The 26,780-nt window shown below is 40.4% G+C and overlaps 1 protein-coding gene across 1 annotated transcript in view; it reads left to right on the top strand.

Annotated features, from left to right (window-relative positions):
• The first annotated feature begins 16,451 nt into the window (after positions 1-16,451).
• Positions 16,452-26,780, top strand: part of WIF1 (WNT inhibitory factor 1) — a 77,806-nt gene continuing 67,477 nt past the window's right edge. Inside the window, exons 1-2 of the mRNA XM_081331860.1 lie at positions 16,452-16,682; positions 17,804-17,943. Coding sequence (XP_081187986.1) covers positions 16,532-16,682; positions 17,804-17,943 — 291 coding nt within the window. The 5' untranslated portion in view covers positions 16,452-16,531. The remainder of the gene's footprint in view (positions 16,683-17,803; positions 17,944-26,780) is intronic.

The raw sequence follows: 26,780 nt of genomic DNA, 5'->3' as shown, positions 1-26,780 counted from the left end.
TAAGGCAAGTCTGGACTTTTGTACCATTTTTAAAGAGCTTAAAATTAGTAAAAGAATGAAAGCATTCACTCACAGATTTGTTTGGCACCAGCTCAATCTCCCTTAAAACTAGTTAGCAAAATGAGTTTTATAACAAGTTTGAACAAGGTATAATTTAACAAAAGTACAATACTTAGCATGAGATAATTTTAATGAGTTTACATTTACATCAATACATATTTCAGGATAAAGACATTTTCAGCTTTCAGCTAAGTAATTTTATATACATTCAACCAAATATCTACATTTTTATGTTCTATCCTTTAGCTAAACATTATGATACAAGTAGTATTTGCTGTATCATGGTGAACCTCAATTCCTTATAAAGCAGTGAAAATTCTGATGGCATACGTGCACTTTATATTCCTGAGATTTTGGTCCCCGTTAATATGGACATAGGGCAAACACTCATCTTTAGAGTTTTCCCCAGTTTTGACATTAATTATGTTTTTCTGGGAATGTCTCCAGGACTACTGATCATATATTTGTGGAAGCTGTTCCTTAGCTGATGCTTGTTAATAAGGGAATATCACATTGCCTATTGGGCATTATCAGTTCTCATTATCAGTTCTTAAGTCTTATTAATTTTAACTGTTTTTATATTTAGCTTTTTTACTGTTTTGTAAGCCACCCAAAGTCGCTTTATTGGTGCAATGAGTAGCATATACATTTTATAAATAATAGTTAATAAATAATTCATAGAAAGAATTTTGATGAAGAATGGTAGAAGAACTGAATAGGATTCTGGAGGATTTGTAAATATCTATTTTATAAAATAGCAAGTTCTTCTGGAAAAGAATTATTTGGTTTTCTTAACAACTACAGTAGGATACCAGTAGTATAAGTTAGAGATGCTAATCTTCTAGTTAATAAAAATTGGAATTTTTTATATAAAGTTTCAAGCAGTATTAGTATTCAAAATGTAATTGCTGTCACTACCACCAACCTGAGTCTTGAGATCAGCTTTGGGTGACTTCCTTCCAATTCCTCACAGTGTAATGATCAGGAGTAAACCCCTTCTCAGGAGAAGCACTCCAGTTATGGTATTGACTGTAAAAGATGTGCTAAAGGTATGCTCGTTCACCTAAGCTTTTGTAGGATAATTGCCAGAACCAAACTGCACTTTTTAAAGAACATCTTTAATGTGTTGTAAAATTGATAAATTTATCTTGGTTTTTTTAATTTAATTGTTAAAATAAGATTGTTGTTCTGTTAACATATTATAGGCACCTTCAGTATATAAGTAAATTATGAGAATTTGGTTATAAAAACAGGACTATATTAGTGGCAAGGTTTAGAATCACAAGTGTTTGAGGGTTACAGTTATCAATATATTCCCAAATATGAATATTACTCAGTCAAAAGAAGGAAGCATAGCTAACATCTTGATACGTAATGTTTTCAACCAAATAAAAACAGTACTTTATAACATTCAGAAATGGATTATTCTGTTCATATTCATTTTCTGAACATTCTCAGCTGCTATTAATATCAGAAATTGTCTATTTAAAAAGCTAGACATGTTTATCTCAATCTTGCAATCACCTTTGAAAACTAAGACATTTAAACTTTTTGTAGGGTTTTTTTTTGGCTTCTGGTTCCTATTTTTCAGTGGAGCAGTCGGAAGGTTCGGAATGCTGAACCCTTCGGCTGAAATTTCTTTTTGTTGGGGACCCTAAGGGGCCAGAACCCACCCTGAAGGGGTGGAATGAAGGAAGGAAATCCCAGGGACTTAGGAGAGACAGTGGTCTCCCCAAACGGTCCAGGAGAAGCCTCCCAGAAACCAACAGAAGAAAATGCTGGTTAACTCCATGTCCAGTCACAGCTGAGAACAACGGAAGTCATAAGCTTTTAAACTAAGCAGATTTTAAACAGCATGCTTGAATCTGGGTAAGAATATTGATTTTCTCTATCCTACCTATTTTCCTGAAGAAGAAAGTCCCAAAAATAAGAGATCTCCGGGGGGGGGAAAAAGGGAGAGGGATTCTACTCCCTCCTTTTGGTTACCGGAAGCGGCAAAACTTACCCTTTAGAGAGAGAAAAAAAGACTAGAAAGACCTGAAAAATGAGCAAACGCTGACATCTACTGGTGGGTGAGGGTTTTTTTTCTCTGACCCTCAAAGTTCTTAAAAAATGCAGCTGTGTAAACAAAGTGAGAGTAACCAATCTGAAGCAATGAATACTTTACAAAAGGAAACATATGATAAGCAGCAACAATTTCAAAGGACAATGATTTTAAACCACAAAGAAATACAGAACAACCTTGAGAGTATGAATCAACTTATCTCCAACTTAATTTCACTCCAAGAAATTTCCCAGGAACATACAGTAGAGATGACTGAACATAATTCTGAGGATAGATACTTAAAGATGGAACCGTATAAAATAAAAAATCATGATTTAATTCAAATGGGAAATATTTCAACATGTCCAAGCAACTTTGAAGATAAGGAAAAGAATGAGAAAAAATACTTTACAGGGAAACGAATGATGCAGCAAAACATACTGATGAAGAAAGGCAATGGCCAGAGAAAAAAGATTAAAATGGAAATCAAGAAAATAGATAATGGGACTTATCAGAGAGAATACTTTAAAAAGTATTTGTTTGAATATGGCTAAAAATGGAAAAACTTTGGAATATATTACTCTTAGAGAGATGATTTTTTTTGTTAACTAATACAATAAGAAACATTTGTTTGAATATGGCTAAAGAAATGGAAAAACTTTGGAATATATTACTCTTGGATGTTTTTTTATATAATTAATACAATATGTTTTCTTTTTCCTTTCTCTAAAAAAAAGGTGAAATGATTTAAACAAAGCAATCGTTTTAGTTATTTAAATGTGACGATAAGCATAAAAATGTGTTTTGAATGAGAGTTAAAGGAATAGATGATTAGATCTACTGAATGGAATGCTTAAAGTTTAAATAGATTAAATACATTCTCAGCTATGGTTAAAATGAATAAGAAATTGAGGGAATAAATATATATTAAATTAGGAGGGATACATATCTTTAGTCGTATGTTATTTTTTGTATCTCAGTGCTTTTGTCTTGTCTTTTGTCTTTTTTCTTTTTTTCCTCTTTTTTGTCTCTCTCTTCTTTTCTCTTTCTACTTTTTACTTATTGATTAAGAAATATAAAAGTATGAAAGGGCTTATATGGAAAAAATAGAATTAAATCCACCAATGTAAATGTAGTTAATTGTTGAGAAAATTGTCACTAGTAAGAATATTTAGAATTTGGGGGGAGAAATAAGATGAAATAAGCACGGTAACAGGATTTACAATAAGGCAACTAAAATGACAAATAGGATTATTGGAAAAACTATATACTTAATTGTTGTTTATCAAAATAATGAGAATTATTTTGTTTTAATCTAATGTTTTGCAAAGAAAGATACTTTGGGGAAAGGGGAAATCAACTGAAATTAACATATGGAATATAGATTATAGAAATCAATTGTTAAAGATTGTCTTATAAATGTTACCCAGACAACATACTGTTTACAAATTACTGGATGATTTATGTTATGTTAAAAATACCAATAAAATATATACAAAATAAATAAACTTTTTGTAGTTTTTTTATTCACCAAGAGTCATTTCAAATTGCCAATTATTGTAGAAGTAAAAATAATAGCTTATAACTACTGTTCTCATTCATAATATTAGCAAGCAAAATATTAAACAACCCTAAACAATTAGAACAGGTCCTTTCACAAAATAAATCACTTTGAAATTTGGGTAAATATGCATAACATCATGTTCTAAACAGCAGACTTAACTACTGAATAAAAATTGTTCCTAAAGTGAACATGTGCGGGTTACACTTTGATAGCAAATACTTTGAGCTCTTGGATTTACTTGGTATTTTATGAGTGAGTCACTGAAAACTTCCATGTAGGCTGTTCAGACTCTTAATTATAATGTGAGGGGGCTGTGTGCTTTATGAAACATTTAAATTTGAAGATGAGGAATCTACTTTGCAATTCCTAATTTAAGAGAAATTGATATAGATGAATCTCCAGGTTCAGACTTTAAGCAATACTGTGAAAATACTGTCTCAGTGGACTGATTAATGCATATAGACTTTGTTATCAGTGATTCATAGCTAAATATATGAACTTGCTGAAAAGTGCCTCCAGTAGATGAAACTGCCTTCTAAAGGTACTGTTTACTGTAAACACCACCTTTGATATAGTTCAAAGAATTTGGGTCCCAATTTGTTGTGAGTTCAGGGCCCTGGATTGCTTTTAAATGCAAACATTTCCACCTTGAGCACCTCTTTTTCTGTTTGGTTGTGTCTATGTCTGTGAGTCCCCTTCATGGATTACTGCCTTGTCATGGCAAAGGGGCTTGCATAATTCAATGAAGCTATGAGCTATGCCGTGCAGGGCCACCCAAGACGGACAGGTCATAGCAGAGAGTTCTGACAAAATGTGATCCACTGGAGAAGGAAATGGCAACTCACTCCAGTATCTTTGCCATGAAAACCCTATGGACAGTACCAAAAGGCAAAACGATATGATGCTGAAAGATGAGCCCCTCAGGTCGGAAGGCGTCCAGTATGCTACTAGGGAAGAGCAGAGGGCTAGTACTAGTAGCACCAGAAAGAATGAAGCGACTGGGTCAAAGCCGAAAGGACGCTCAGCTGTGGATGTGTCTGGTGGTGAAAGGAAAGTCCGATGCTGTAAAGATTTTTTCTCCATAGGAACCTGGAATGTAAGATCCATGGATCAAGGAAAGCTGGACGTGGTCAAACAAGAGATGACAAGACTGAACATTGACATCTTAGGTATCAGCGAACTAAAATGGACAGGAATGGGTGAATTTAATTCAGATGACCATCAGGTATACTACTGTGGGCAAGAATCCCTCAGAAGAAATGGAGTAGCCTTCATAGTAAAACAGTAGGAAAAGCAATACTGGGATACAATCCTCAAAATGACAGAATGATCTCAGTTTGAATCCAAGGCAAACCATTCAATATCACAGTAGTCCAAGTCTATGCCCCAACCACCAATGCTGAAGAGGATGAAATTGACCAGTTCTATGAAGCCCTACAGCACCTTATAGAACTAACGCCAAAAAATGATGTCCTTATCATCATGGGGGATTGGAATGCTAAAGTAGGAAGCCAAAAGAAAACGGGAATAGGCAAGTTTGGCCTTGGAGTACAAAATGAACAGGGCACAGGCTAATAGAATTTTCTCAAGAGAATACGATGGTCATAGCAAACACTCTTTTCCAACAACCCAAGAGACGGCTCTACACATGGACATCACCAGACAGTCAACACAGAAATCAGATTGACTATATGCTCTGCAGGCAAAGATGGAGAAGCTCTATACAGTCAGTAAAAACAAGACCAGGAGCTGACTGTGGCTCAGACCATGAGCTTCTCGTTGCAAAGTTTAGGCTTAAACTGAAAAAAGTAGGGAAAAGCACTAGGCCACTCAGGTATGGATTAAATCATATCCCTGTTGAATATACAGTAGAGGTGACAAATAGACTTAAGGAATTAGATCTGATAGACGGAGTGCCTGAAGAACTATGGACAGAAGTTCGCAACATTGTACAAGAGGTAGCAACTAAAACCATCCCAAAGAAAAAGAAATGCAAGAAAGCAAAATGGCTGTCTGAGGAAGCTTTGCAAATAGCTGAGGAAAGGAGGGAAGCGAAAGACAAGGGAGAAAAAGAAAGATACGCCCAATTGAATGCAGAATTCCAGAGAATAGCTAGAAGAGATAAGAATGCCTTCTTAAATGAACAGTGCAAAGAAATAGAAGAAAACAATAGAATAGGGAGGACCAGGGATCTTTTCAAGAAAATTGGAGAGATGAAGGGATCGTTTAATGCAAAAATGGGCATGATAAAGGACCAAAATGGCAGGGACCTAACAGGCAGAAGAGATTAAGAAGAAATGGCAAAATTACACAGAAGAACTATACAAGAATGAGCTTAACGTCCCTGATAATCACAATGAGGTGGTCCCTGACCTCGAGCCAGACATCCTAGAATGTGAAGTGAAGTGGGCCTTAGAAAAGCTGAGCAACAACAAAGCTAGTGGAGGTGACAGTATTCCAGCTGAGCTATTCAAAATCTTAAAAGACGATGCAATAAAAGTGCTACACTCAATTTGCCAGCAAATTTGGAAAACTCAACAGTGGCCACAGGATTGGAAAAGATCAGTTTACATTCCAATTCCAAAGAAAGGCAGTGCCAAAGAATGTTCAAACTTGCACTCATTTCTCATGCTAGTAAAGTTATGCTTAAAATCGTACAAGCTAGACTCCAGCAGTATGTGGATTGAGAACTACCAGAAGTACAGGCAGGATTTCAAAGAGGCAGAGGAACTAGAGATCAAATTGCCAACATACACTGGATCATGGAGAAAGCTAGAGAGTTCCAGAAAAACATCTACTTCTGCTTCATTGACTATGCTAAAGCCTTTGATTGTGTGGATCATAACAAACTGTGGCAAGTTCTTAAAGAGATGGGCATACCAGACCATCTTATTTGTCTCTTGAGAAACCTATATGTGGGCCAAGAAGCAACAGTGAGAACTGGACACGGAACCACTGATTGGTTCAAAATTGGGAAAGGAGTCTGGCAAGGCTGTATACTGTCGCCCTGCCTATTTAACTTATATGCAGAGCACATCATGAGAAAGGCAGGGCTAGATGAATCAAAAGCTGGAATTAAGATTGCCGGAAGAAATATCAACAACCTAAGATATGCAGATGATACCACTCTAATGGCAGAAAGTGAAGAAGAACTAAAGAGCCTCGTGTTGCGGGTGAAGAAGGAGAGTGCAAAAGTTGGGATGAAACTTAACATTAAGAAAACCAAGATCATGGCATCCGGCCCTCTCAATTCCTGACAAATAGATGGGGAAGAAATGGAGGTAGTGACAGATTTTATTTTCCTGGGCTCCAAGATCACTGCAGATGGGGACTGTAGCCAAGAAATTAAAAGACGCTCCTGGGGAGGAAAGCCATGGCAAATCTAGACAGCACACTAAAAAGCAAAGACATCACCCTGTCAACAAAAGTGTGTATAGTCAAGGCTATGGTCTTCCCAGTTGCAATGTATGGCAGTGAAAGCTGGACCATAAGGCTGAGCACCAAAGAATTGAGGCCTTTGAACTATGGTGCTGGAGAAGACTCCTGCGAGTCCCTTGGACTGCAAGGCAATCAAACCAGTCAGTCATAGAGGAGATCAACCCTGACTGCTCTTTAGAAGGCCAGATCCTGAAGCTAAAACTCAAATACTTTGGCCACATAATGAGAAGGAAGGACTCACTGGAGAAGAGCCTAATGCTGGGAAAGATTGAGGGCAAGAGAAGAAGGGGACGACAGAGAATGAGGTGGCTGGATGGAGTCACTGAAGCAGTAGGCGTGAGCTTAAATGGACTTCAGAAGATGATAGAGGACAGGAAGGCCTGGAGGAACGTTGTCCATAGGGTCGTGATTGGTCGGACACGACTTCGCAGCTAACAACAACAACAACATGTGTGTGAGTATGGATGTTTCTGTGTATATTGGAACTAGAATTGAGATAATTTTCTTTCTTAATTATGTAAAGAGATAGCAAGGCTTTTGAAAGCTGTGAACTTGTGCAGTGATGACCAATTTCATACTTGTCAACTGCCATTACCATTTCAGTAATGAAATGAACACAGGAAAGAATCATAATCTTAATCATTATTGGGTGTGATTTAAGCTATTACCTATTGTTGGAAATTAAATCCGGTCCATGTCTTATTCCAAACTGGGAGTAAAAGGCAGGCAAAGGTGTGTATGCTGGGGACTGTCAATAACAGCAAGCCACTAGGACCAACAGGTGTCGCCAGTCAAGGCTCGGATTGGCTGGCCAGCATTTGGCGGCAATTCCAGATGTGGGGATTGGTTTTGGGAATGTACCTGGCTAGGTATTTAAGGGGGCTCCGGAGGCTCCATTGTCCTTTTGTTCCTGCCTACCTGCAATAAAGACTGTTGCTGTGAATCCTGTCTGTTACTTCCATGTGGTCCTGATAATATACAACACTGGCGATGAGGGTGGGATACTTTGTTGCACTCTGAGCATTACGGAGTTAATTTCTTCACTGTGAATGATTGTCAAGGACTGAGGCAGCATGTCTAAGCTTGGAAACATCTGTGAATTCAATGTTCATTACCCAGAAGAATGGGAAGCACACCTGGGCCAGGTGGAAGGCTATTTGCTGGTAAATCGCATCACTGAAGACCGCATGAAAGCTGTAGCGTTGTGCATCAGCAGTCCGGACGTGTATAAGATCACCGTTGGGTTGTGCACGCCAACTCAGGTCGCGTCCGTTTCCTACGACAACCTTACAGCCAAATTGAACAGACATTTTTTGCCCAAGCGGTCTGAGCTGTATTGGCGGGTACAGTTTTACCAACGGAAACAGTTACCGGGATAGTCGTCGACTGAATACATTGCTGTAGTACGTCAAGCCTCCCATTTCTGTAAATTTTCCGATCTAGAAGACCACATGCGGGACCAGATCGTTGTTGGTCTGTGGGATGAACGGCTGCAGGAAAAGATAATGGCAAAACTGACCATGAGTCTACAAGATGTAATAGACGATACTATGGCTCATGAAGTTACCAGCAGGAAAAATGCTTCCAGACCCAGCAGCGGCTCTAGTGGGTCTGTTCACCATGAAAGCGCTGTGGACGGTGGAAGCGAAGACACCGGGGAGGAAGGAGAGATCGATGCGATACTTCAAAAATTGGAAAGGTCACAGCGTCGGCGTGGGAACTGCAGCGGAAGACAGAGTGGACCCCAAGGAAGCAGCAAACAGCAGCACTACAGTCAAAGCTCCAGAGAGACAGAGTTCAAATGTGCCAGCTGCGGGGGTAAACATCAGAGAACGGTGTGCAGGTTCAGAAACGCAAAGTGTCATTTTTGCGGAAAAACTGGACACATTGTATCCGTCTGCCAAAACCGGAAAAGGGAAAGTCTGAACGAGTTAGCAGGTACAAAAAATCTACCACCTCCAGGCACAGAGCCCCCTAGGGTTCCACCCAAATGTGGGAGGGGTGATGGGGTGGTGTTGTCACACACGGCAATCCACCAACTGCTCAAGCCCAAAATCAAAATTAATGTCCAGCTGCAGGGAGTACCTTGTAGGATAGAAATTGATTCGGGTTCGTCGGTCTCAATAATCTCTTTTGAGACATTCAAATCAATTTGTGGCAAGAGCAAGCGGCTGATTCCTTTATAGCCCACACCCATACGTTTAACAGATTTTCAACGGGCCCCAATTAAAATGAAGAGGAAGGCTACCTTATTAATGGAGTACAAACACTTCAGGGGACCATTAGATGTACTGGTTACTGAAGGCAGGAGAACTAGTTTAGTGGGGCTGGATTGGTTTGATGCTCTGGGCGTTTGGTTGGGAGGAGTTAACAACACACAGATCACAAGCCTCGAAGCTGTCTGCAAGAAGTTTGCAGATGTCTTCGATGACAAGCTGGGTAAGTATATGGGACCCCCTATTAAGTTTAAGTTTAAGCCCGATGTACTGCCGGTGCGGATTAAGGCTAGAAGAGTTTCGTTCGCTCTCAAGCATAAGATTGAGAGCAAATTGGATAAATTAGTGGAACAGGGAGTTCTGGAACCAGTGGAAGGGGGAGAGTGGGAAACTCCCATTGTAACTGCTTAAAGCGAAAGGTGAGGTTAGAATTTGCGCAGATTATAAGTCTACTGTCAATCGAGCATTAAACCCACATGCATACCCGGTTCCGTCAGTCAAGCACGTTCTCTCTGCTATTCAGTCTGGCGCAGTTTTTGCTAAATTGGACTTAGCTCAAGCTTACCAACAGCTGCCGGTTACCCGGGTAATGGCAGACACTCAAACGATAGTCACTCACAAGGGGGCTTTCAGAGTAAATCGCCTACAATTTGGTGTTTCTGTCACCCCAGGAATTTTCCAGGACGTGATGGAACGGACACTGAAGGGTATTCCTGGGGTATGCCCTTATTTTGATGACGTCCTAATTGCAGGGGAGTCAGAAGAGGAGTTAGCTGACAGGCTGCAGGAGGTGTTAAGTAGATTCCGTTCTGCTGGGCTTAAATTGAAGAGAGAAAAGTGCAGTATTGGAGGGGCTTCCACGGAGTTCTTAGGGTTTAGGATTGATGCACAAGGTATTCACCCCACAGACTCTAAGGTAAAAGCCATTAAAATGGCTCCTACCCCTAAGAACAAGGCAGAGCTGCAAGCCATTTTGGGGCTGCTGAATTTTTATCATGCATTCTTGCCTCATAAGGCAGCAATTGCTGAGCCTTTACATAGGTTGTTGGACAATAAAACTCCATGGCATTGGTCCACAGTCCATGATAAGAGTTTTGAAACCCTCAAACAATTACTGTCCAGCAGTTCAACAATCACACATTTCATTGAGAGCAAGCCCCTATGCATAGCCTGTGATGCATTTCCTTACAGGGTGGGCGCTGTGCTAAGTCATTTGGAAGAGAATGGTGAACAGAGGCCAGTTGCTTATTACTCTAGAAAACGGGTCGGCAACCCGCGGCTCCGGAGCCGCATGCGGCTCTTTGAGCCGTCTCCTGCGGCTCCCAGCCGCCCGGTGCGCGCGCACCTCTTCGAACGGGCAGTGGTGCGCGCGCACCTCTCCAAATGGAGAGTGGCACCGCCCGTTTGGAGAGGTGCGCGCGCACCTCCCCGAATGGGCGGAGGTGCGCACGTACCTCCGCGCGAAGGGGCAGCGGCACCGCTCTTTGAGGAAGCTGCCGCGGCCCGTCTGCAAAGCTGCCGAAAGTGGCAGCTTTGCAGACGGGCCGCGGCAGCTTTCTCAAAGAGCGGCGCCCCTGCCCATTCTGAGAGGTGCGCGCGCACCTCTCCGAACGACCGGAAGTGCGCGCGCACCTCCCCAAACCTTTGGAGAGGTGCGCACGTACCTCCGCGCGAACGGGCAGCGGTGCCGCTCTTTGAGGAAGCTGCCGTGGCCCATCTGCGAAGCTGCCGAAAGCAGCTTTCTGCTCTAGAACGTTGTCAAGAGCAGAAAGGAATTACGCTCAGATTGACAAAGAGGCATTGGCAATAGTCTGGGGTGAAGAAGTTCCATGACTACCTGTATGGTAGAGAATTCACCATTTTCACTGACCATAAGCCCTTGCTGGGGCTTTTCACAACTGATAAACACCACAAATACTGTCACCCAGAATGCTAAGGTGGTCCATATTTCTTTCTGCATATACGTGCAAATTGGTATACAAACCAGGTAAAGAGATGGGCCATGCTGATGGATTAAGTAGATTACCCCTTGTGGTGGCTGAACCAGATCCAGCACCGGCAGGCCAAATCTTATCCATACAAGAACTCCCTGAATGCCCTCTACAAGCCAGAGACGTTGCTGCTGGCACATCAGCAGACAAAATATTGAGCAGAGTATTGGCATGGGTAGTTTCGGGTTGGCAAGATAGGAATTCTGGCACAGAGTTCCAGGCATATTTCAGAAGGAGACACGAGTTGTCTTCGCACAAAGGGTGTCTGTTGTGGGGTAGCCAGGTTGTGATTTCTGAGAAGTTTAGAAATAAGATCTTGCAGGCTCTGCACGAAAGACACCCGGGGGTTGTGAGGATGAAGGCTTTAGCATGGAGTTACGTGTGGTGGCCCGGCCTGGATAAAGCAATAGAAGAACAAGTAGCGGGTTGCTACCGATGTCAAAAGTCTAGGCCCAAACAACCACACGCTCCAGTGCACAAGTGGGAGGTGACACACACCCCGTGGTCGAGAATTCATGTCAATTATGTGGGACCATTTCAGGGGCAACTTTTCTTGGTGGTAGACAGTTATTCGAAATGGTTAGAGGTAGTCCCTGTTACAAGCATGACCACAGCAAAAACTGTGCAGGTGCTGAGGGGGCTCTTTACCACACATGGTCTACCTGATGTCATAGTCTCTGATAATGGCCCACAATTCACATCTGCTGATTTTCAGGCTTTCACCAAGGCTAACCTGATTAGGCACATCACGTCCGCTCCTTTCCACCCGGCTACCAATGGCCTTGCAGAACGAAACGTAAGGACGACCAAAGAAGCATTGAGACGCATCATCTGTGGGGACTGGCACCAAAGGTTGGCACAATTCTTACTGGCACAGCACACTACACCCTGCACGACCACTGGCAAGAGTCCGGCGGAGCTTTGTTGGGGCAGGCGGCTCATCACAAAATTGGACAGATTGCACCCAGATAGAGTGGCCGCAGAGGTGGTTCAACCCCCCCCCCGAGGGAAATTAATTTGGGAGAGCCGGTTTGAGCCAGGAACTATGGGACTGGAGACTTGTGGGTTCAAGGGGTGGTAGTTGACAAAACTGGGCCTGTATCATACATTGTGGAAGGGGAAGGGGGCCGGCAGGTCAGAAGGCACATTGACCAATTGAGGAAGAGGGCCCCTGAGAAACAGCAATGTGATCAGGCCCTTCAAACACCACCCACGCTCTGCTGGTTCTACCACGGTTGGTCAAGAGAGACAGGTAGTACTCTCAGATGCCAGCACAGAACAACAACCAGGGACTATGGACCGGACCAACCAGCAGTTTAGCCAGGCCAACGATGACCGTGCGGGAGAGGAGTTTCATGGCCAACTGTCATCCCAGGAGTCGGTCGCCCAGGCAGATGATCAACCAGTGAGACGTTCTGTGAGGACCCATAAGTCACCAATATATCTTGAGGATTATGTGAAGCCCTGAATGTCAACGCAGTATAGAAGCTGGAATTACCATTGTTGGTGTTGTAGAGTGTATATTGTTCTTATTATGGGGGAAGGGGTGTTGTGTATGCTGGGGACTGTCAATAACAGCAAGCCACTAGGACCAACAGGTGGCGCCAGTCAAGGCTCGGATTGGCTGGCCAGCATTCGGCGGGAATTCCAGATGTGGGGATTGGTTTTGGGAATGTACCTGGCTAGGTATTTTAAGGGGGCTCTGGAGGCTCCATTGTCCTTTTGTTCCTGCCTACCCGCAATAAAGACTGTTGCTGTGAATCCTGTCTGTTACTTCCATGTGGTCCTGATAATATACAACAAAAGGAAAAATAAGTTAGAGGCAGGCTGCATTTGGAAAGGAGTTTTGTGTTTATTGGCCCAGTAACAACAGTGACAACATGCGTTCCTGATGGCACATTGGGGTTGTGTGTTGGTTTTTATATGGTTTGGACCTTTTGTAATTTATATGTCATCATCTATATGAAAATGTGTTCTTTCTGGATTTGTTTGTGTTTTACTTGCTATTTTGAAATTTCCTTTGTGATGTGTGGGATTGTGACTGGCCGAAGAGGTGAGGGAAGATGCAAATCTTAAGATGTTTTGTTGTTTTGATTTAATCCTGTTGGCCTAATCAGTTTCAGTTCCTGGTCTATTTTGCTGTCTATTTGGAGATCTCTTTAGCCAAGTCTGGTTTTACAATGTATATGTTATTTTATGAATGAAACTAAAATTTCTTTAAGCTTTGCCTGCAGGCTGTTTTAGTGGAGGAAAGACCGGAGGGGGGGGGTTGCTTTCTGCCTTTGTTAATGAGATTTTTCTCCTTTAGGGGAAATATTCTATTCTGCTTCTTTTTCTTATTTTGTGCAATATTTTATTCTGGGGAGGGGTCTCTTTCTACATTATAAAGCCCTACATGGCATAAGGCCCAGTTACTTGAGGAACTACCTGTCTCCCATAATATCTGTCTCCCTCGCTGCATTCCATCTGCCACTTGCACTTATCATCTTTTATCATCTATATATTTGTGTTGTATTGATGTGATTGTAATTTTTTTCATTGTTGTGAGTCATCCAGAATCATTGAGAGTCCAGTGGCATACAAGTTTAATCAATTTTTATAATATTAAAATTAATTAATTATGAGTTTAAAAATACTATAAATTCCCTCATGCAATTTTCTATACATGTTTACCCCAGCACTGGTGTCAGGAAGACTCACTTCAAGATAGCCTCTGGCTTTATTTAATTATTTCTTCATTTATTTAAAAGTTATGGCCGTCCATCTTGTACAGAATACAATTCTGGGTGGCTCCTATACATTTCTTTACAGACATACTGTATCACAATATAAATTTTACGTGTTTAATTGTGCTTTGTGTAAGTATATGAAAATGAAATAATAAAAAACAAATTTTAATTTGTAAAATTGTCAACATATCCTTTACCTTTATAATATCTTGGTTAAAATTGAGAATAGGTTTTGTACACTTATTCAAAATTACTGTTTCTTTTACTAAATGGTGAATATTTTTTTTGGTTAAAGAAAAATGCAGCTCATTTCATAAAATCTGTTGAAAGTATTATATAAGGTGCTATTTTTAGCACTTAATTGTAGATATTCTGCAGATACATTTTTTTCTACAATATTTTTTCACATGCTTTTTTTCTTACAGATAGCATCTTCTGTTTTAAAGCTTTAAAAAATCCTATGATATATGTTAAGAGTAATCGGTTTTGGTTAATAGAAAGAAGTTGCTAAAACATCAAAATATGTTTTGTACCTGCATTGTTCCTAATATTTATTGAGGTAATGAAACTTGGAAAACGATAGTTTCTGAATTATTACCATGACCAAAATAACATTTTGCTCTAGAGTCCATGCATATACTATTCTATGGCAAAAGAATTTTCATCTAAAGGGATTTCTATCTAAAGTAGAATTAAGATCAAAACCAAAAATGCACTTCTAAAAGTTATCAGAAACAATTTAAAGGGATGAGGATAAACCTATGGTGAAATGTATCCATTTACATAATCTAATTATGGCATTGGTTAGTTTTATTGAGGTATGCGAATCAAGTTATTTGTAAAACTGTAAAAATTTCTTAACAATTTACTGTTAGGAAGGTCAGCCAGCAGAGGGCCTCACTGCTTTAATAGCAAGTTTGTGTGTAAAAATTTGTTTAAATCAAAGTCAAAAGGCAGTAAATTGAAGACATGACTGCTTATAATATTGTAGGCAAACTTGACTTACTTTCATGTTCAATGAACATATTGTCAAATTATCATATAATAAAGCCATCCCCTGAGGAATAGCCCCTAGGGATGGGAGGAATATGGGAAAATCCAGAAAGGTTTCACATTATGTATGTAATCTAATGCCATTGTAACATCTTGTGAATAATACAAGGTGATTGTGCAATACAAGTCATGAAAGCAGGACTGCTGGCTTGGAAGACACTTGAGTCACACAACTAATTTAAGCAAAAGCCCAACAATATTCAAAAGAAGAATGCTTGGATAATTTATTGTATGTTTCATTTTCTTGCTTTTCTGCTTCATCTTACATATAAATATAGCATGTAAAATATGTACATTTTACATATGTGTGTGTATATATGTATATATGTGTGTGTATATATATGTATGTATGTATTGTGTGTGTGTGTGTGTGTGTGTGTGTGTATGACATAGAACACTCAATCCTTCTGAATTGCAAAAGAACTAGGCAACCTGGGAAGGCAGTTTTGTAAAATGCTCTGGTTTTTCTGCATCAAGACCCTCGTTATTTTTTTAACTGCTAGACAAGTAAATAAAATAAAATAAAACAAAACATAGGTAAGCTGATTATCCTGTCAGCTCATCAGCACCTTTTTCTCCCTTGGTAAGTAAGCGGCATTCTAGGCTGTTTCCAGAAAGAACTTTTTGCCTGTTTTCAGGGATGTTTTCATCAATACTTTCAGGTCCTATATGACTAGTGAGTTTGACTATGAAAGCATTTTTTTCCTTTGTCTAGACTTCAACGAGGGGTGTTAAGGCATCAGTGAAGGATATAAAAAGTATTTAAATACAATACACTGGTGTTCTATTTATTTTCTTCTACATCCCACTGTTTGTGGCATCATTTTTATTTTAAAAATATCGGTTCTTGCCTTCCGTTTCCACAATGAGAAACAAGAAACAAGCTGCATGCTATAAATGGCGAAATAAGAATTAGGACAACCGCAATAAGAAGATGGTAGAGGGGAAGCACGGTAGGATAAAACTATTGCAAATAGAAACCAGTTACCCAACCCGAGGTCTACAAATTCTCTTTCTTCCCCCCCCCACCCCCCACCCTCCCCGCGATTCCTCCATCTCGGTGCTGATAGGCTGCGTCCTCCACAAACTTCTCCAAGGGCCGCTTCTTGGCAGATCATCGCTGCTGCCGCCTAGCGGGGCTGGCTCGCCGCGCTCGCTCCCTACTTCTACGAAGCACACGTTCCTATTCCTAGCCCCGCTCTCACAACCGCTGCGGCTGCCAAAAGGCAAACCCACCTCCAGCCGCCACAGAGCAAGACAACAGACGCCTCCAGCCCGCCTCCTCGGTGCAGAAGTGAGACGCCACCCGGGACGGAGAAGAAGAGCGAGCGGGAAGCAGCGGCAGGCGTGAAGGCGCTCCCTCGAGGAAGGACGTCCTTTCTTGCTTCTCCCCTGCCCCCCCCCCCGCCCCGTGGAACAGATAAATCAAGCGCGGCATGGCCCGTGGAATCAGCGCCTTCTGTTCAGCGGCGCTCTGGCTTTGCGGCACTCTGTGCCTCGCCAGGCTGCCGCTTTTGCGCTGCGCACAGCGCCAGGAAGACACCCTCTACATGTGGATTGACGCTCACCAAGCCCGCGTGCTGATCGGTAGGTGAAGCTGGGGCTGGCGAGGATCTCTTTCCTCTCTTTGCTCCGCCGTCTGCGCGCGCTCTCGCTTAGACTTCTCTAATATGGAGCTCTGTCCGGATATATATCGCAGCTCCGTTCCTAGTCATCTAGTCTGTTGGTGGGGAATATGAGATTTGTCCTCAAACGCGGGAAGGGCACCGGGTTTTATCTTTCCCCATCCCCACCGACTCATCTTTAGCGCGTGGATTCTCCACAAAGGTAAGTTTAACTCTTAAGAAATAGAGGATACAGCGTTGGAATAGAACTTTGGAATCCATTGCCACCAGATGTACTTATGGCTGCCAACTTGGACAGCTAGGGAAGAGTTTCATAAAGGATAAGGCTACCGATGGCTATTGGTCATTGAGAATGGCAATGCATTGCTTGAAGTATCTTTGGAGTAAGCCCCTGGATAGCTATGAGGAAAAAAATAATGGAAGGGTGCAAAGCTACCAAATGATGGATTAAATAATGGAATTATGGAAAGAAAATGAAAAGTCCCTTGAGGTATTTGGCTTCCCCCAAACAAAATTCCTGAAAAAATAGTTAAGGAGACCATTGCAAAGATTGAAAGAGATTGTAATTCTAGCACTGAACATTTACTTTCATATTGGCATGAAAGAATGGCAACTGTAAACCTGAATGGATTAGTAGTTCTTTCCTGCAAGGTTTTGTGGAACGGTACTGACTTCTTATCAACCTGGTTGCTAAGAGTCAAAAACAACTTGATAACATAAACATTCAATCAAGTTATTTCTTATACAATTTTTTAATGTTTAAATTACTACTCTATGAGCAATCTGGAGAAATGATGTGAAACAACTATTTCCAGACATTATGGAGTTAAACCCCAAAAACATATACTTGAGTAATGCATGATGGTGATCCTTTTTTATACATTATACATTCTTTACCCCCATAAGTGACTGAATAGGCATGTCTCTCAGAATATGTATCTCTGTCATAGTTCTGCTAGAGTAATTCTCTGAGAAAGCCTGCACGTTTTCCTATGAAAACCCTTCAAACTGAATGCTTGCTTTTCATCCCATGTTAGTATTTAATTTTCTGCCTGTTTCAACTTAATTGGTTTTATTTTACAGGCTTTGAAGAGGATATTCTGATTGTTTCAGAAGGAAAGATGGCCCCATTCACTCACGATTTCAGAAAAGCTCAACAAAGAATGCCAGCTATCCCTGTCAACATTCAGTCTATAAATTTCACCTGGCAAGCAACAGGAAAGGTATAGATTGGTATAACTTGGCACTGTTGGGGTGGGGGTGGCAGGGAGAGGACAGAAATATTTTGAAGTGGATCGATTTTTATAGTAGAAAGTATTCTAGAATTACACCAAAAAGGCAATACAAAATTAGATGTTGAATTATCTGCCAGATGAACTATGAATCAATCAAGTCTTTGATAGGCAAAGGTATACAGTGTACTTTCTCTGTATGTGTCTCTCTAATGAAACTCAGTTCCAGATAGAAACAGTACAAGGCAGTCCCTCAAAATGAGTATTTTGTGTCATGGCAGTTTTAATCTTCTTTGGGGGCAGGTATTTTGTTATCCAAGGACTCCAGGGAATGTGGCTGATGAGCACTGAAATCAATGGTGTAAGCAAGGTCAAAATGTTTTGGTTCTTTTTATGTTGATTTTTTTTAAAGCTAATACTTCAATACATCTTTTTAAAGCCTTAAATAAGTATTTTGAAAGACAAAATAATGTCCAACCTAAGGTCACCATCTTGCTGTTTAATTTTTGTGGCACAGTCTTGGGACGTTTTGAGGGCAGCCCAAATAGGCTGCATACAGCTCTTTCTTAGCCTCTATTCTGGGAGTACCAAGAGTACTCTGGGAGTACTATTCAGAACTAAGAACAATGCTTGATCTTTTGATGGCATGTTGGAGACCACATATTCCATAGGGGGTGTCAAACTGCTAGGACGCAGGCTGGAAGCGTCATGCTGAAACTGCGCCCACCCCATTACCGGCAATTGGAAAAAAGTTGCAATACGTCACGTCACATGACGTTGCGAGTTTGACACCCCTGCCATAGGGAGTGGAACCAAAAGAAAAGCTAAATAAGATTTCATATCATTGACATGTACGGTATATTTAATTCAAATTAAATATAGTTAATATGACTGCTTTAATATTTAACAATATATCTGTTCTGTTCTACTAAACATTATCACTTCATTTAGCACCCAAAGTTTTTACAGACCATATATGGCCAGCAGCCTGACATTTTGTATCCATATTTAAATATAGGTAAATTGACTGAAGTCACTTTTGAGTGGATTTGAGAACTGCTAATGCTAATACAATTGTGCTGTTGATGTTATTAATTAATTAATACCCCACCTTTATTGATGGCGAACCTACTTAACACTACTTCCTTATCCTATTTTCCCAACATCAATCTTGTGAGGTGAGTTGGGCTGAGAGAGATTAGCCCAAAGTCATCCACCTGGTTTTCATGCCTAAAGCAGGATTAAAACTCAGTCTCCTGGTTTATAGCTTGGTGCCTTAAACCAGGGTCTTCAAACTTGGCCCTTTTATGACTTGTGGACTTCAACTCCCAGAATTCCTCAGCCAAACTGGTTCTCCTACTTAATAGTAAGTATTTGAAGGAGATGATTGATCAATGGTGGACAAACTTTTACGAGACACAGACTTCCAAGGTAGTATCCCAACTTACAAGTGCAGCTACTGTGACTCAGTTGTGCTATTCCTCCCATACCCAGTAGATAGCTGCAAGCTCTGAAGTTTAGATTTTGCCAAAAACAAAGTAGCAATTCACTGTTTCAGTGTGCAAAAGGGTTTTGTTTTTGAAAATCATTTATAGAAAATAATAAATTCTGCTGAAAACTCTATTTACCATATGTTATGCATCTGAGAAGAAAGAATGGGGTAAGACACAATTTTGTAGTGTAGTATATACCATGTAAGTGACTGTGGAGTACAGATATAGTTTACAAGCTACCTTGTAATTCATTTTTGCTGAGCAATAAAACCTTTTTTCTGGCAAAAGTTTGAGAAATGTGCTGCTGTTTTCTGTCAGCAGCTACAACAGATGGCTGGCACATGACTCCCTTGCTAAATGAAGTGGGGTCTCAACATGATACTTTGATCTCTGGTGGCACATCCATAACACTAAGATGCAAAATACCACAGAAAGGCAGAAGCTAAATATTAAAGGTTCAGAGCTTTGCTTTTGATATATGGATCCTTGGTTTTATTTTCTTTTTAATATTATCCATAAGTTTTTTTTCCATTCCATGTTTTCATCTGAAGCATGGAGCTCAAAATATATATCTGATGACAGGGAAGCACAATGAATATGTTGTCTGTGGTGCCAGGTTATATGCATTTGCATTTGCTATACATTGATGACTGTATTAAGCCACCTTTAGCAGCTGTTGTCCAAAATGTGGGATATAAACCTGAGACATAAATAGGAAGAATGACTGAACTCTGAATTGCTTTAAATATTAGGAGAAAAAGATGAAAACCAGATCCCTCCATATAAGCTTTTGTTCTACAATGATATTTGATGTACATTCATTAGTTTTTCTGTAATGTGGTTTTAACCAAAATGCACTGCCATACTTTTGTTTAAATGCTATCACATTTAAATGAAGAAACGGGGAGCCTAGACTACTGTATAGTGTACAACATAAGTCTCAGTACTCTAAGTAGCCCCTGAATTCCTTCTTATCCCCACACCACATCTGATTACTAAAGCTAAAAATGGATGATACAAACATCTGCCATTGGATGTTTATATTTTTATGTTCTAAAAAGAAGTAGATGAGCCCTGCAATGGACCTAATATCATTTAAAAAGGAAATAAAATCTATAAATTTCTTCCAGGATCCAAGAAAAAAAATCCAGGAAATCCTATCCACTTTGCATCATTATCCTACCAACTGCAGCCTTCAATACCCTAAAAAGGTTATACAGGGTTCTGTCAATCCAAACCTTTCAAGAATATAATTTTTTAGTATATCCATAATCTGTCTATTGTTACACTTTGTCACTTGGTTATTTTTTTTATTCTATCCATAACATTATATTTCTGGAGACACAAGATACTTTCATATCTTGTAAAAAGAAAATAAAATTTGTGTAAAGCCACAACAAAATGGAGGACTTCCTTAATCAACTCATATATTACTTGTATATTGTGATTTTTAAACAACATTTCTGAAAAATGAAGATTAAAAAATCCCAGTAGCAAAACATCCAATAATTCAAAAATAATTATAAGTATTAAAACAAATCAACTGTTCAATTAAAAAGTTCTATCTTGATGCCCTAAATCAGAGAAAAAGAGTTACCATTTGTAATTCCCAAAGCAATCTGTTTAGATTCTAGGAGAAAAGCTTTTCTGAGCTGTGGATAAAAACATTAAAAGTCTTCTTACAAATTTTATCAGATAACCAGACCCTAAGCCATTTGAGGGGATTTAAAAATTAAAATCTTAAACAACCTGGAAAACAGCAGACAAGTAGGGCATTCCTTAAAGTAGGATGATTTGATCATGAGACTGTATTCCTGTTGGAACATAGCAAATTATTTCATTTTACTCTTAACTGGGATTATTTATGTTTTCCAAAGAGCAGAGATTTCTGCAAAAATCTGATACGGCTATAACCAAGGCTTGGATAAGTGATGACAGATCATTCTAAAATGGCTTTCCAGAATGAATAAAGTGACTTTCTCCAATTTGGTGAGGCTAAGTGTGTAGGACTACAACTACCATATCCAGGCAACATGACTCCTGGGAGTGATAGTAATATACCACAGCTGAAGACCAAGTTTAACAAAGATTGTGATAGACAAAGAGAGAGCATACAAGGACATAAAACAGACCTACAAATGGTATTCAAACTATGATGCAACAATTTCCATAAAATGAATGAGCCCCTAAAAACATTTCAGAGAAAATAGGAGGAAAACAAAGCAAAATTAAAAAATGAAAACAGCATGATGGCTTATTTTTAATGCTCGTGGTATGACATGTGTTTCATCTAATACTTCTTAGGTTTTATGTTTGTGTGTGCGCACGCATACGCATGCCTTTGAGTCAGTCATGATTCCTGGCAACTGCCTGGACAGACCTCTACAATTTTCTTGGCAAGAGTTTGAAAGTGATTTACCATTTCTTTCTTTCTGGAGCTAAGACAGAATGACTGGCTTAAATTCAGCCAGCTGGCTTAGTGCCTAAAGTTTGATTTAGAGTTACCCCCAACTGCGTGTTGCCATTGCTGTATACCTAGGCTGTGAAGAGTTGATGGCTGCAGAGAGGCCAATGGGCACATCGCCCAAATCCCAACTGAGCGTTGTGCGGAGGTGTGAGTCTTGCATGGTGATTAGTTGATGTGACTTCCTGTTCTGTGCTTTGCTGTTTGAGCACCCCCTAGCCAGAATGAACATTTGCAGATGTATAAATACAGCAGCTATGCAACCATCTCTGAACGACAAACACATACGTTCCCTGATGTGCTTAAGGCAGAACTAATGATTTCTTGGTTTTCTGGAACCCTAACCCTTAAATCACTACTCTGGACTGGCTCTCAGGTAAAAGATTATCTACCTACTTATCTGGGAATATGTTCCATTAAAATCAAAGGATCTTAAATTTTACAGAGATAGAAAGCTGAAATATGTATCCTTGTGATCATTAAATTAAGATTAAATTACTCTGTATTCAATGTGCTATTAATATCATTAATACTGCTGCCTGTAAGTTTTAAAAAACCTCTTTTAAAGAAAATTTGAAAATGAAAAGAACTTATTTATTTTAGACATTCTCTTAATGCCTTGCAGCTTTGATGCAGGTTCACCACATAAGGTACCTTTATTGAATAAAGGGCTTCATACCAGACATTTTATAAATGCAATTAAATAGAACTTCATGGATCAATAAATGGCAGCATTCCATTTTCCACTACAATACGGTATTTGTTATTCCATTTTACTGCTATGGTAGTGACAAACATTTCTATTCTAATAAATATTGAAAAGGTTGATTTTAGTTGTGAAGGGGGTTTGGAACCACGTGCTGAAAAGGACTAATAATTAAAATCCATGGGCTGATATAGCGTAGAGGCCAAGAATGTATACACAATTGAAATTCTCTATATATCTTCCCTTGGAATAAAGCCAGACTGAATGCAGCAGCACCTCTAAATAGGCATGTATTACCTCTTTCACTCTATATGAATGTGGCTGTGGAAAACACCATATAGGTCTTCTGAAGAATTGTAGAATTGATCTTGGGGAAGGAAGGAGCAAACTTAGAACATTACACAGTCCACAAAATAGGGGAAAATATATAAGTCAGAAATTCAGATAATTCTGCCTTGGTTTTCTTTAGTGTAAGATGGCACAGAGGGAAACTTGGACATGTTTTCAAGATTCTGCTATTCTACTTTACCACTATAAAGAACGTTGCTGGAATCCTTGTCATGCTTATAGTGACCACATGTCCTTTATTTATAAAGGACAGTCCTTTATGTTATTTCAGAAAGCTGTCCTTTAGATTTTTTAAATTTAATTATTTTCTTGTTTTGCTCTTGAATTTTCTTTTGTGAAACAAAATTATAAATGTACACAATTAATTTTTTTATCCTTAGAAAACATGCCTCTTTTTCAGCTTTGTCCTTTATATTTTCTAAGAAAATATGATTACTGTAGCCATAATTGTTTCTTGACCTGGGCTATCCTGAAGTGCCAATACCTAAAATTTTCACTGTAACATAGATTTGTTCAGGATGTTGGAGTAGAGTCAGGCACATCTTTTTCTCATTTTAATATACAATACATGTACTGAATAATTACAAGTAGTAATAGACATACAACTATTCATTTAATGACCTTTCAAAGTTACAATTGCACTGAAAAAAGTGAATAATTATTGTTAAGAATTTTGGGTATAATGTGATGTTTGAACAATGGGAGAATATGTGGATAAAAGGCTTAAATTTCAGATTAAATTATAACCTAAAAGAAAAATTTTACAAAATGAGGTATTGCTGGTATTTAACACCAGATAGGTTACCTAGAATGTATAAAGGTATTTCAAATGAATGTTGGAAATGTAAATGTAAAGAAGGGACTTTTTATCATTTATGGTGGACATGTGATAAGGCAAAGAAATATTGGAGTAGGATTCATATATTAATGCAGAAAATTCTTAAAGTGAACATAAAGATTAAACCATTGCAGCATCCCCATAGTCATATGATCAAAATTCAGCTGCTTTGCTTTGCATGTATTTATAACAGTTGCACTTTCCAGGGGTCATATGAACATCATTTGTAAACTTCCCAGCTGGCTTCCAACAAACAAAGTCAATGGGGGAAGCCATATTCATTTAATGACTGCACAATTCACTTAACTGTGGCAAAAATGTCGTAAAAAGGGGCAAAACTCACTTAACAACCGCCTTGCGTAAAAAGGAAAATTTGGGGCTCAGTTGTGGTCTTACATACACTTATTACACTAGTTACCATTACTACATTACTTTTTTATTAGTTTTATTCATTTATAACATAAAATGTGGAAATACAAAAGCAAATAGTAGGGGACAACAGTAGAAAAAGAAAACAAAAAAGGTGTGAAGAAAGGGAGGGGAAAGAAACAAAAGGCATTGACTTCCGAATCTCTCAGTTGCAGTAAAATCAGACATTAAAATCAAATCTCAGCTTTTTACATTTCTATAGTAGTACCGTATTTTCCGACGTATAAGACGACTTTTTAACCCATGAAAATCACCTCAAAAGTTGGGGGGTCGTCTTATACGCCCAGTCGTCTTATACGCCGGAAAATCAGTGGGTGGCATCTGGTGGGAGCCGGCAGGGCAGTCCTGCGCATGCACGCACTCCCCGGCTGCTCCTTAGCAGCTGGGGAGTGCGCGCGTGTGCAGGACTGCCCTGCCGGCTGCCACCCGACGCTCTTCCCTCTTGAGGCAGCATCGCGCGCACGCAGGACTTCCCTGCCGGCTTCCGTCCGACGCTCTTCCCTCTTGAGGCAGCTGCTGCCTCAAGAGGGAAGAGCCGGCTCCCGTCCGACGCTTTTCCCTCTTGAGGCAGCAACTGCCTCAAGAGGGAAGAGCGTCGGACGGGAGCTGGCAGGGAAGTCCTGCACATGCGCGCGCACGCAGGACTTCCCTGCTGGCTCCCGTCCGACGCTCTTCCCTCTTGAGGCAGCAGCTGCTTCAAGAGGGAAGAGCGTCGGACAGGAGCCGGCAGGGAAGTCCTGCTCTCGTCCGACGCTGTGCTTCCGCCGGGCGGTGCTGGCCGAGACGAGCCAGCAGGCAGCCGCCGTGAGCGCGGCGCTGAGAGGCAGCGGCAGGACGGCCCAGCGCCTGCAGGACGGCCAGCAGCCCCACACGCAGCAGCAGCCGCCGGCTCAACAACAGGTCCGAGCGCAGGAGCCGCACCGCCAGGCTGACCAGGAAAAGCAGCCACACCGAGAGGCTGCACGCCCAGTCCAGCTCCATGAGGGGCAGGGCGGGAAGCCGGCCGGGAAGAGGGACCGGGAGCCCTGGCCGAGCGCGCCTCGGCCGACGGTGAGAGGGAAGCGGCACATGAAAAAGAGGCTGCGGGCGGAGCTGCCCCGCCCTGCACCGAATGGGAGAAGTTCAAGGCCTGGGGGGGAAGCAGGAGGGGCGCTGGCCGTGGCGGGGTGGCAGCTGCCCTCCGGCGCTGCCTGCCGCCCGGGAAACACTGCGCCTCGGGGGCCAGCAGAAGCGCGGGAGCAGCGGGAGGGCCGGCGGGGCCAGTCGGGCCTTCGCCTCCTCTGCGACGGACAGGGAGGGCAGGGCATGTAAGTATTTTCTGGCATATAAGACAAAAAACCTTGAAAAACTTCTTAAAAGTAGGGGGTTGTCTTATACGCCAGGTCGTCTTATACGCCGGAAAATACAGTATGCACTATCCATTTCTGTATCTCCAAATCAGTCTAATCAGTAAAACCCAAAATCATAATACCATTTTTTTCCACCTCAAGCACAAAGTCCAGAAGTGGTTTCCAAGTAGAAACAGAAGTAGTCTTTTCTTTTATCAGCACAGTCAATTTGGCCATGTCTGCTAATTCCATCAGCTTTTGTAACCATTTCGTCCATGGCAGGAATCGAGGCATCCTTCCACTTTTGTGCATAGAGCAATCTTGCTGCTGTTACCATATATAAAATAAGAGTTCCAAACTTTTTTCCCAGTTCTCTTTCCATTAGGCACAGAAGGAAATTTTCTGGTTTAATCTTTATGTTCACTTTAAGAATTTTCTGCATTAATATATGAATCCTACTCCAATATTTCTTTGCCTTATCACATGTCCACCATAAATGATAAAAAGTCCCTTCTTTACATTTACATTTCCAACATTCATTTGAAATACCTTTATACATTCTAGGTAACCTATCTGGTGTTAAATACCAGCAATACCTCATTTTGTAAAATTTTTCTTTTAGGTTATAATTTAATCTGAAATTTAAGCCTTTTATCCACATATTCTCCCATTGTTCAAACATCACATTATACCCAAAATTCCTTGCCCACTGGATCATACAGTGTTTTACATGTTCATTTTCCAAATTCAATTTTAATAATGTTTTATAGACCTTGGCAATTATATGATCATCACTACCACACAGTAGGATTTACAGTTCATTTTTAACAAATTCAAAACCATGGACTTTTTTGTCTAGTTTAAATCTTTCCTTCATTTGTTGATATGTAAACCAGTGACAAGCATGACCTTCTAATTCTAATTCTTCCATAGACTTGAGAATGGGGTCTCCAGAATTGAAAGATACTGTTTTACCATATGTCCACCAGTCTGGCTTCATCACCATCTCTTTTCTAAAAAAAAGCTTCTTGGGGGGACACCCATAGGGGCAATTTTGTAAAAAAAAAACTTGTTTTATATTTATTCCAAACTCTTAATATGGCATGTCTAATAAAATGATTATTAAAATCAACATTTATTTTATCGTACCATAAATAGCCATGTCGTCCAAACCTTAATTCATGGTCTTCCAAATGAAGCAGCCTCTAATTCTGGAGGTTTA

This window comes from Vipera berus (assembly GCF_964194415.1).
Source record: "Vipera berus genome assembly, chromosome: 6".
In the NCBI taxonomy this organism is placed as follows: Eukaryota; Metazoa; Chordata; class Lepidosauria; order Squamata; family Viperidae; genus Vipera; species Vipera berus.
This window is presented reverse-complemented; position numbering and strand designations above follow the sequence as displayed.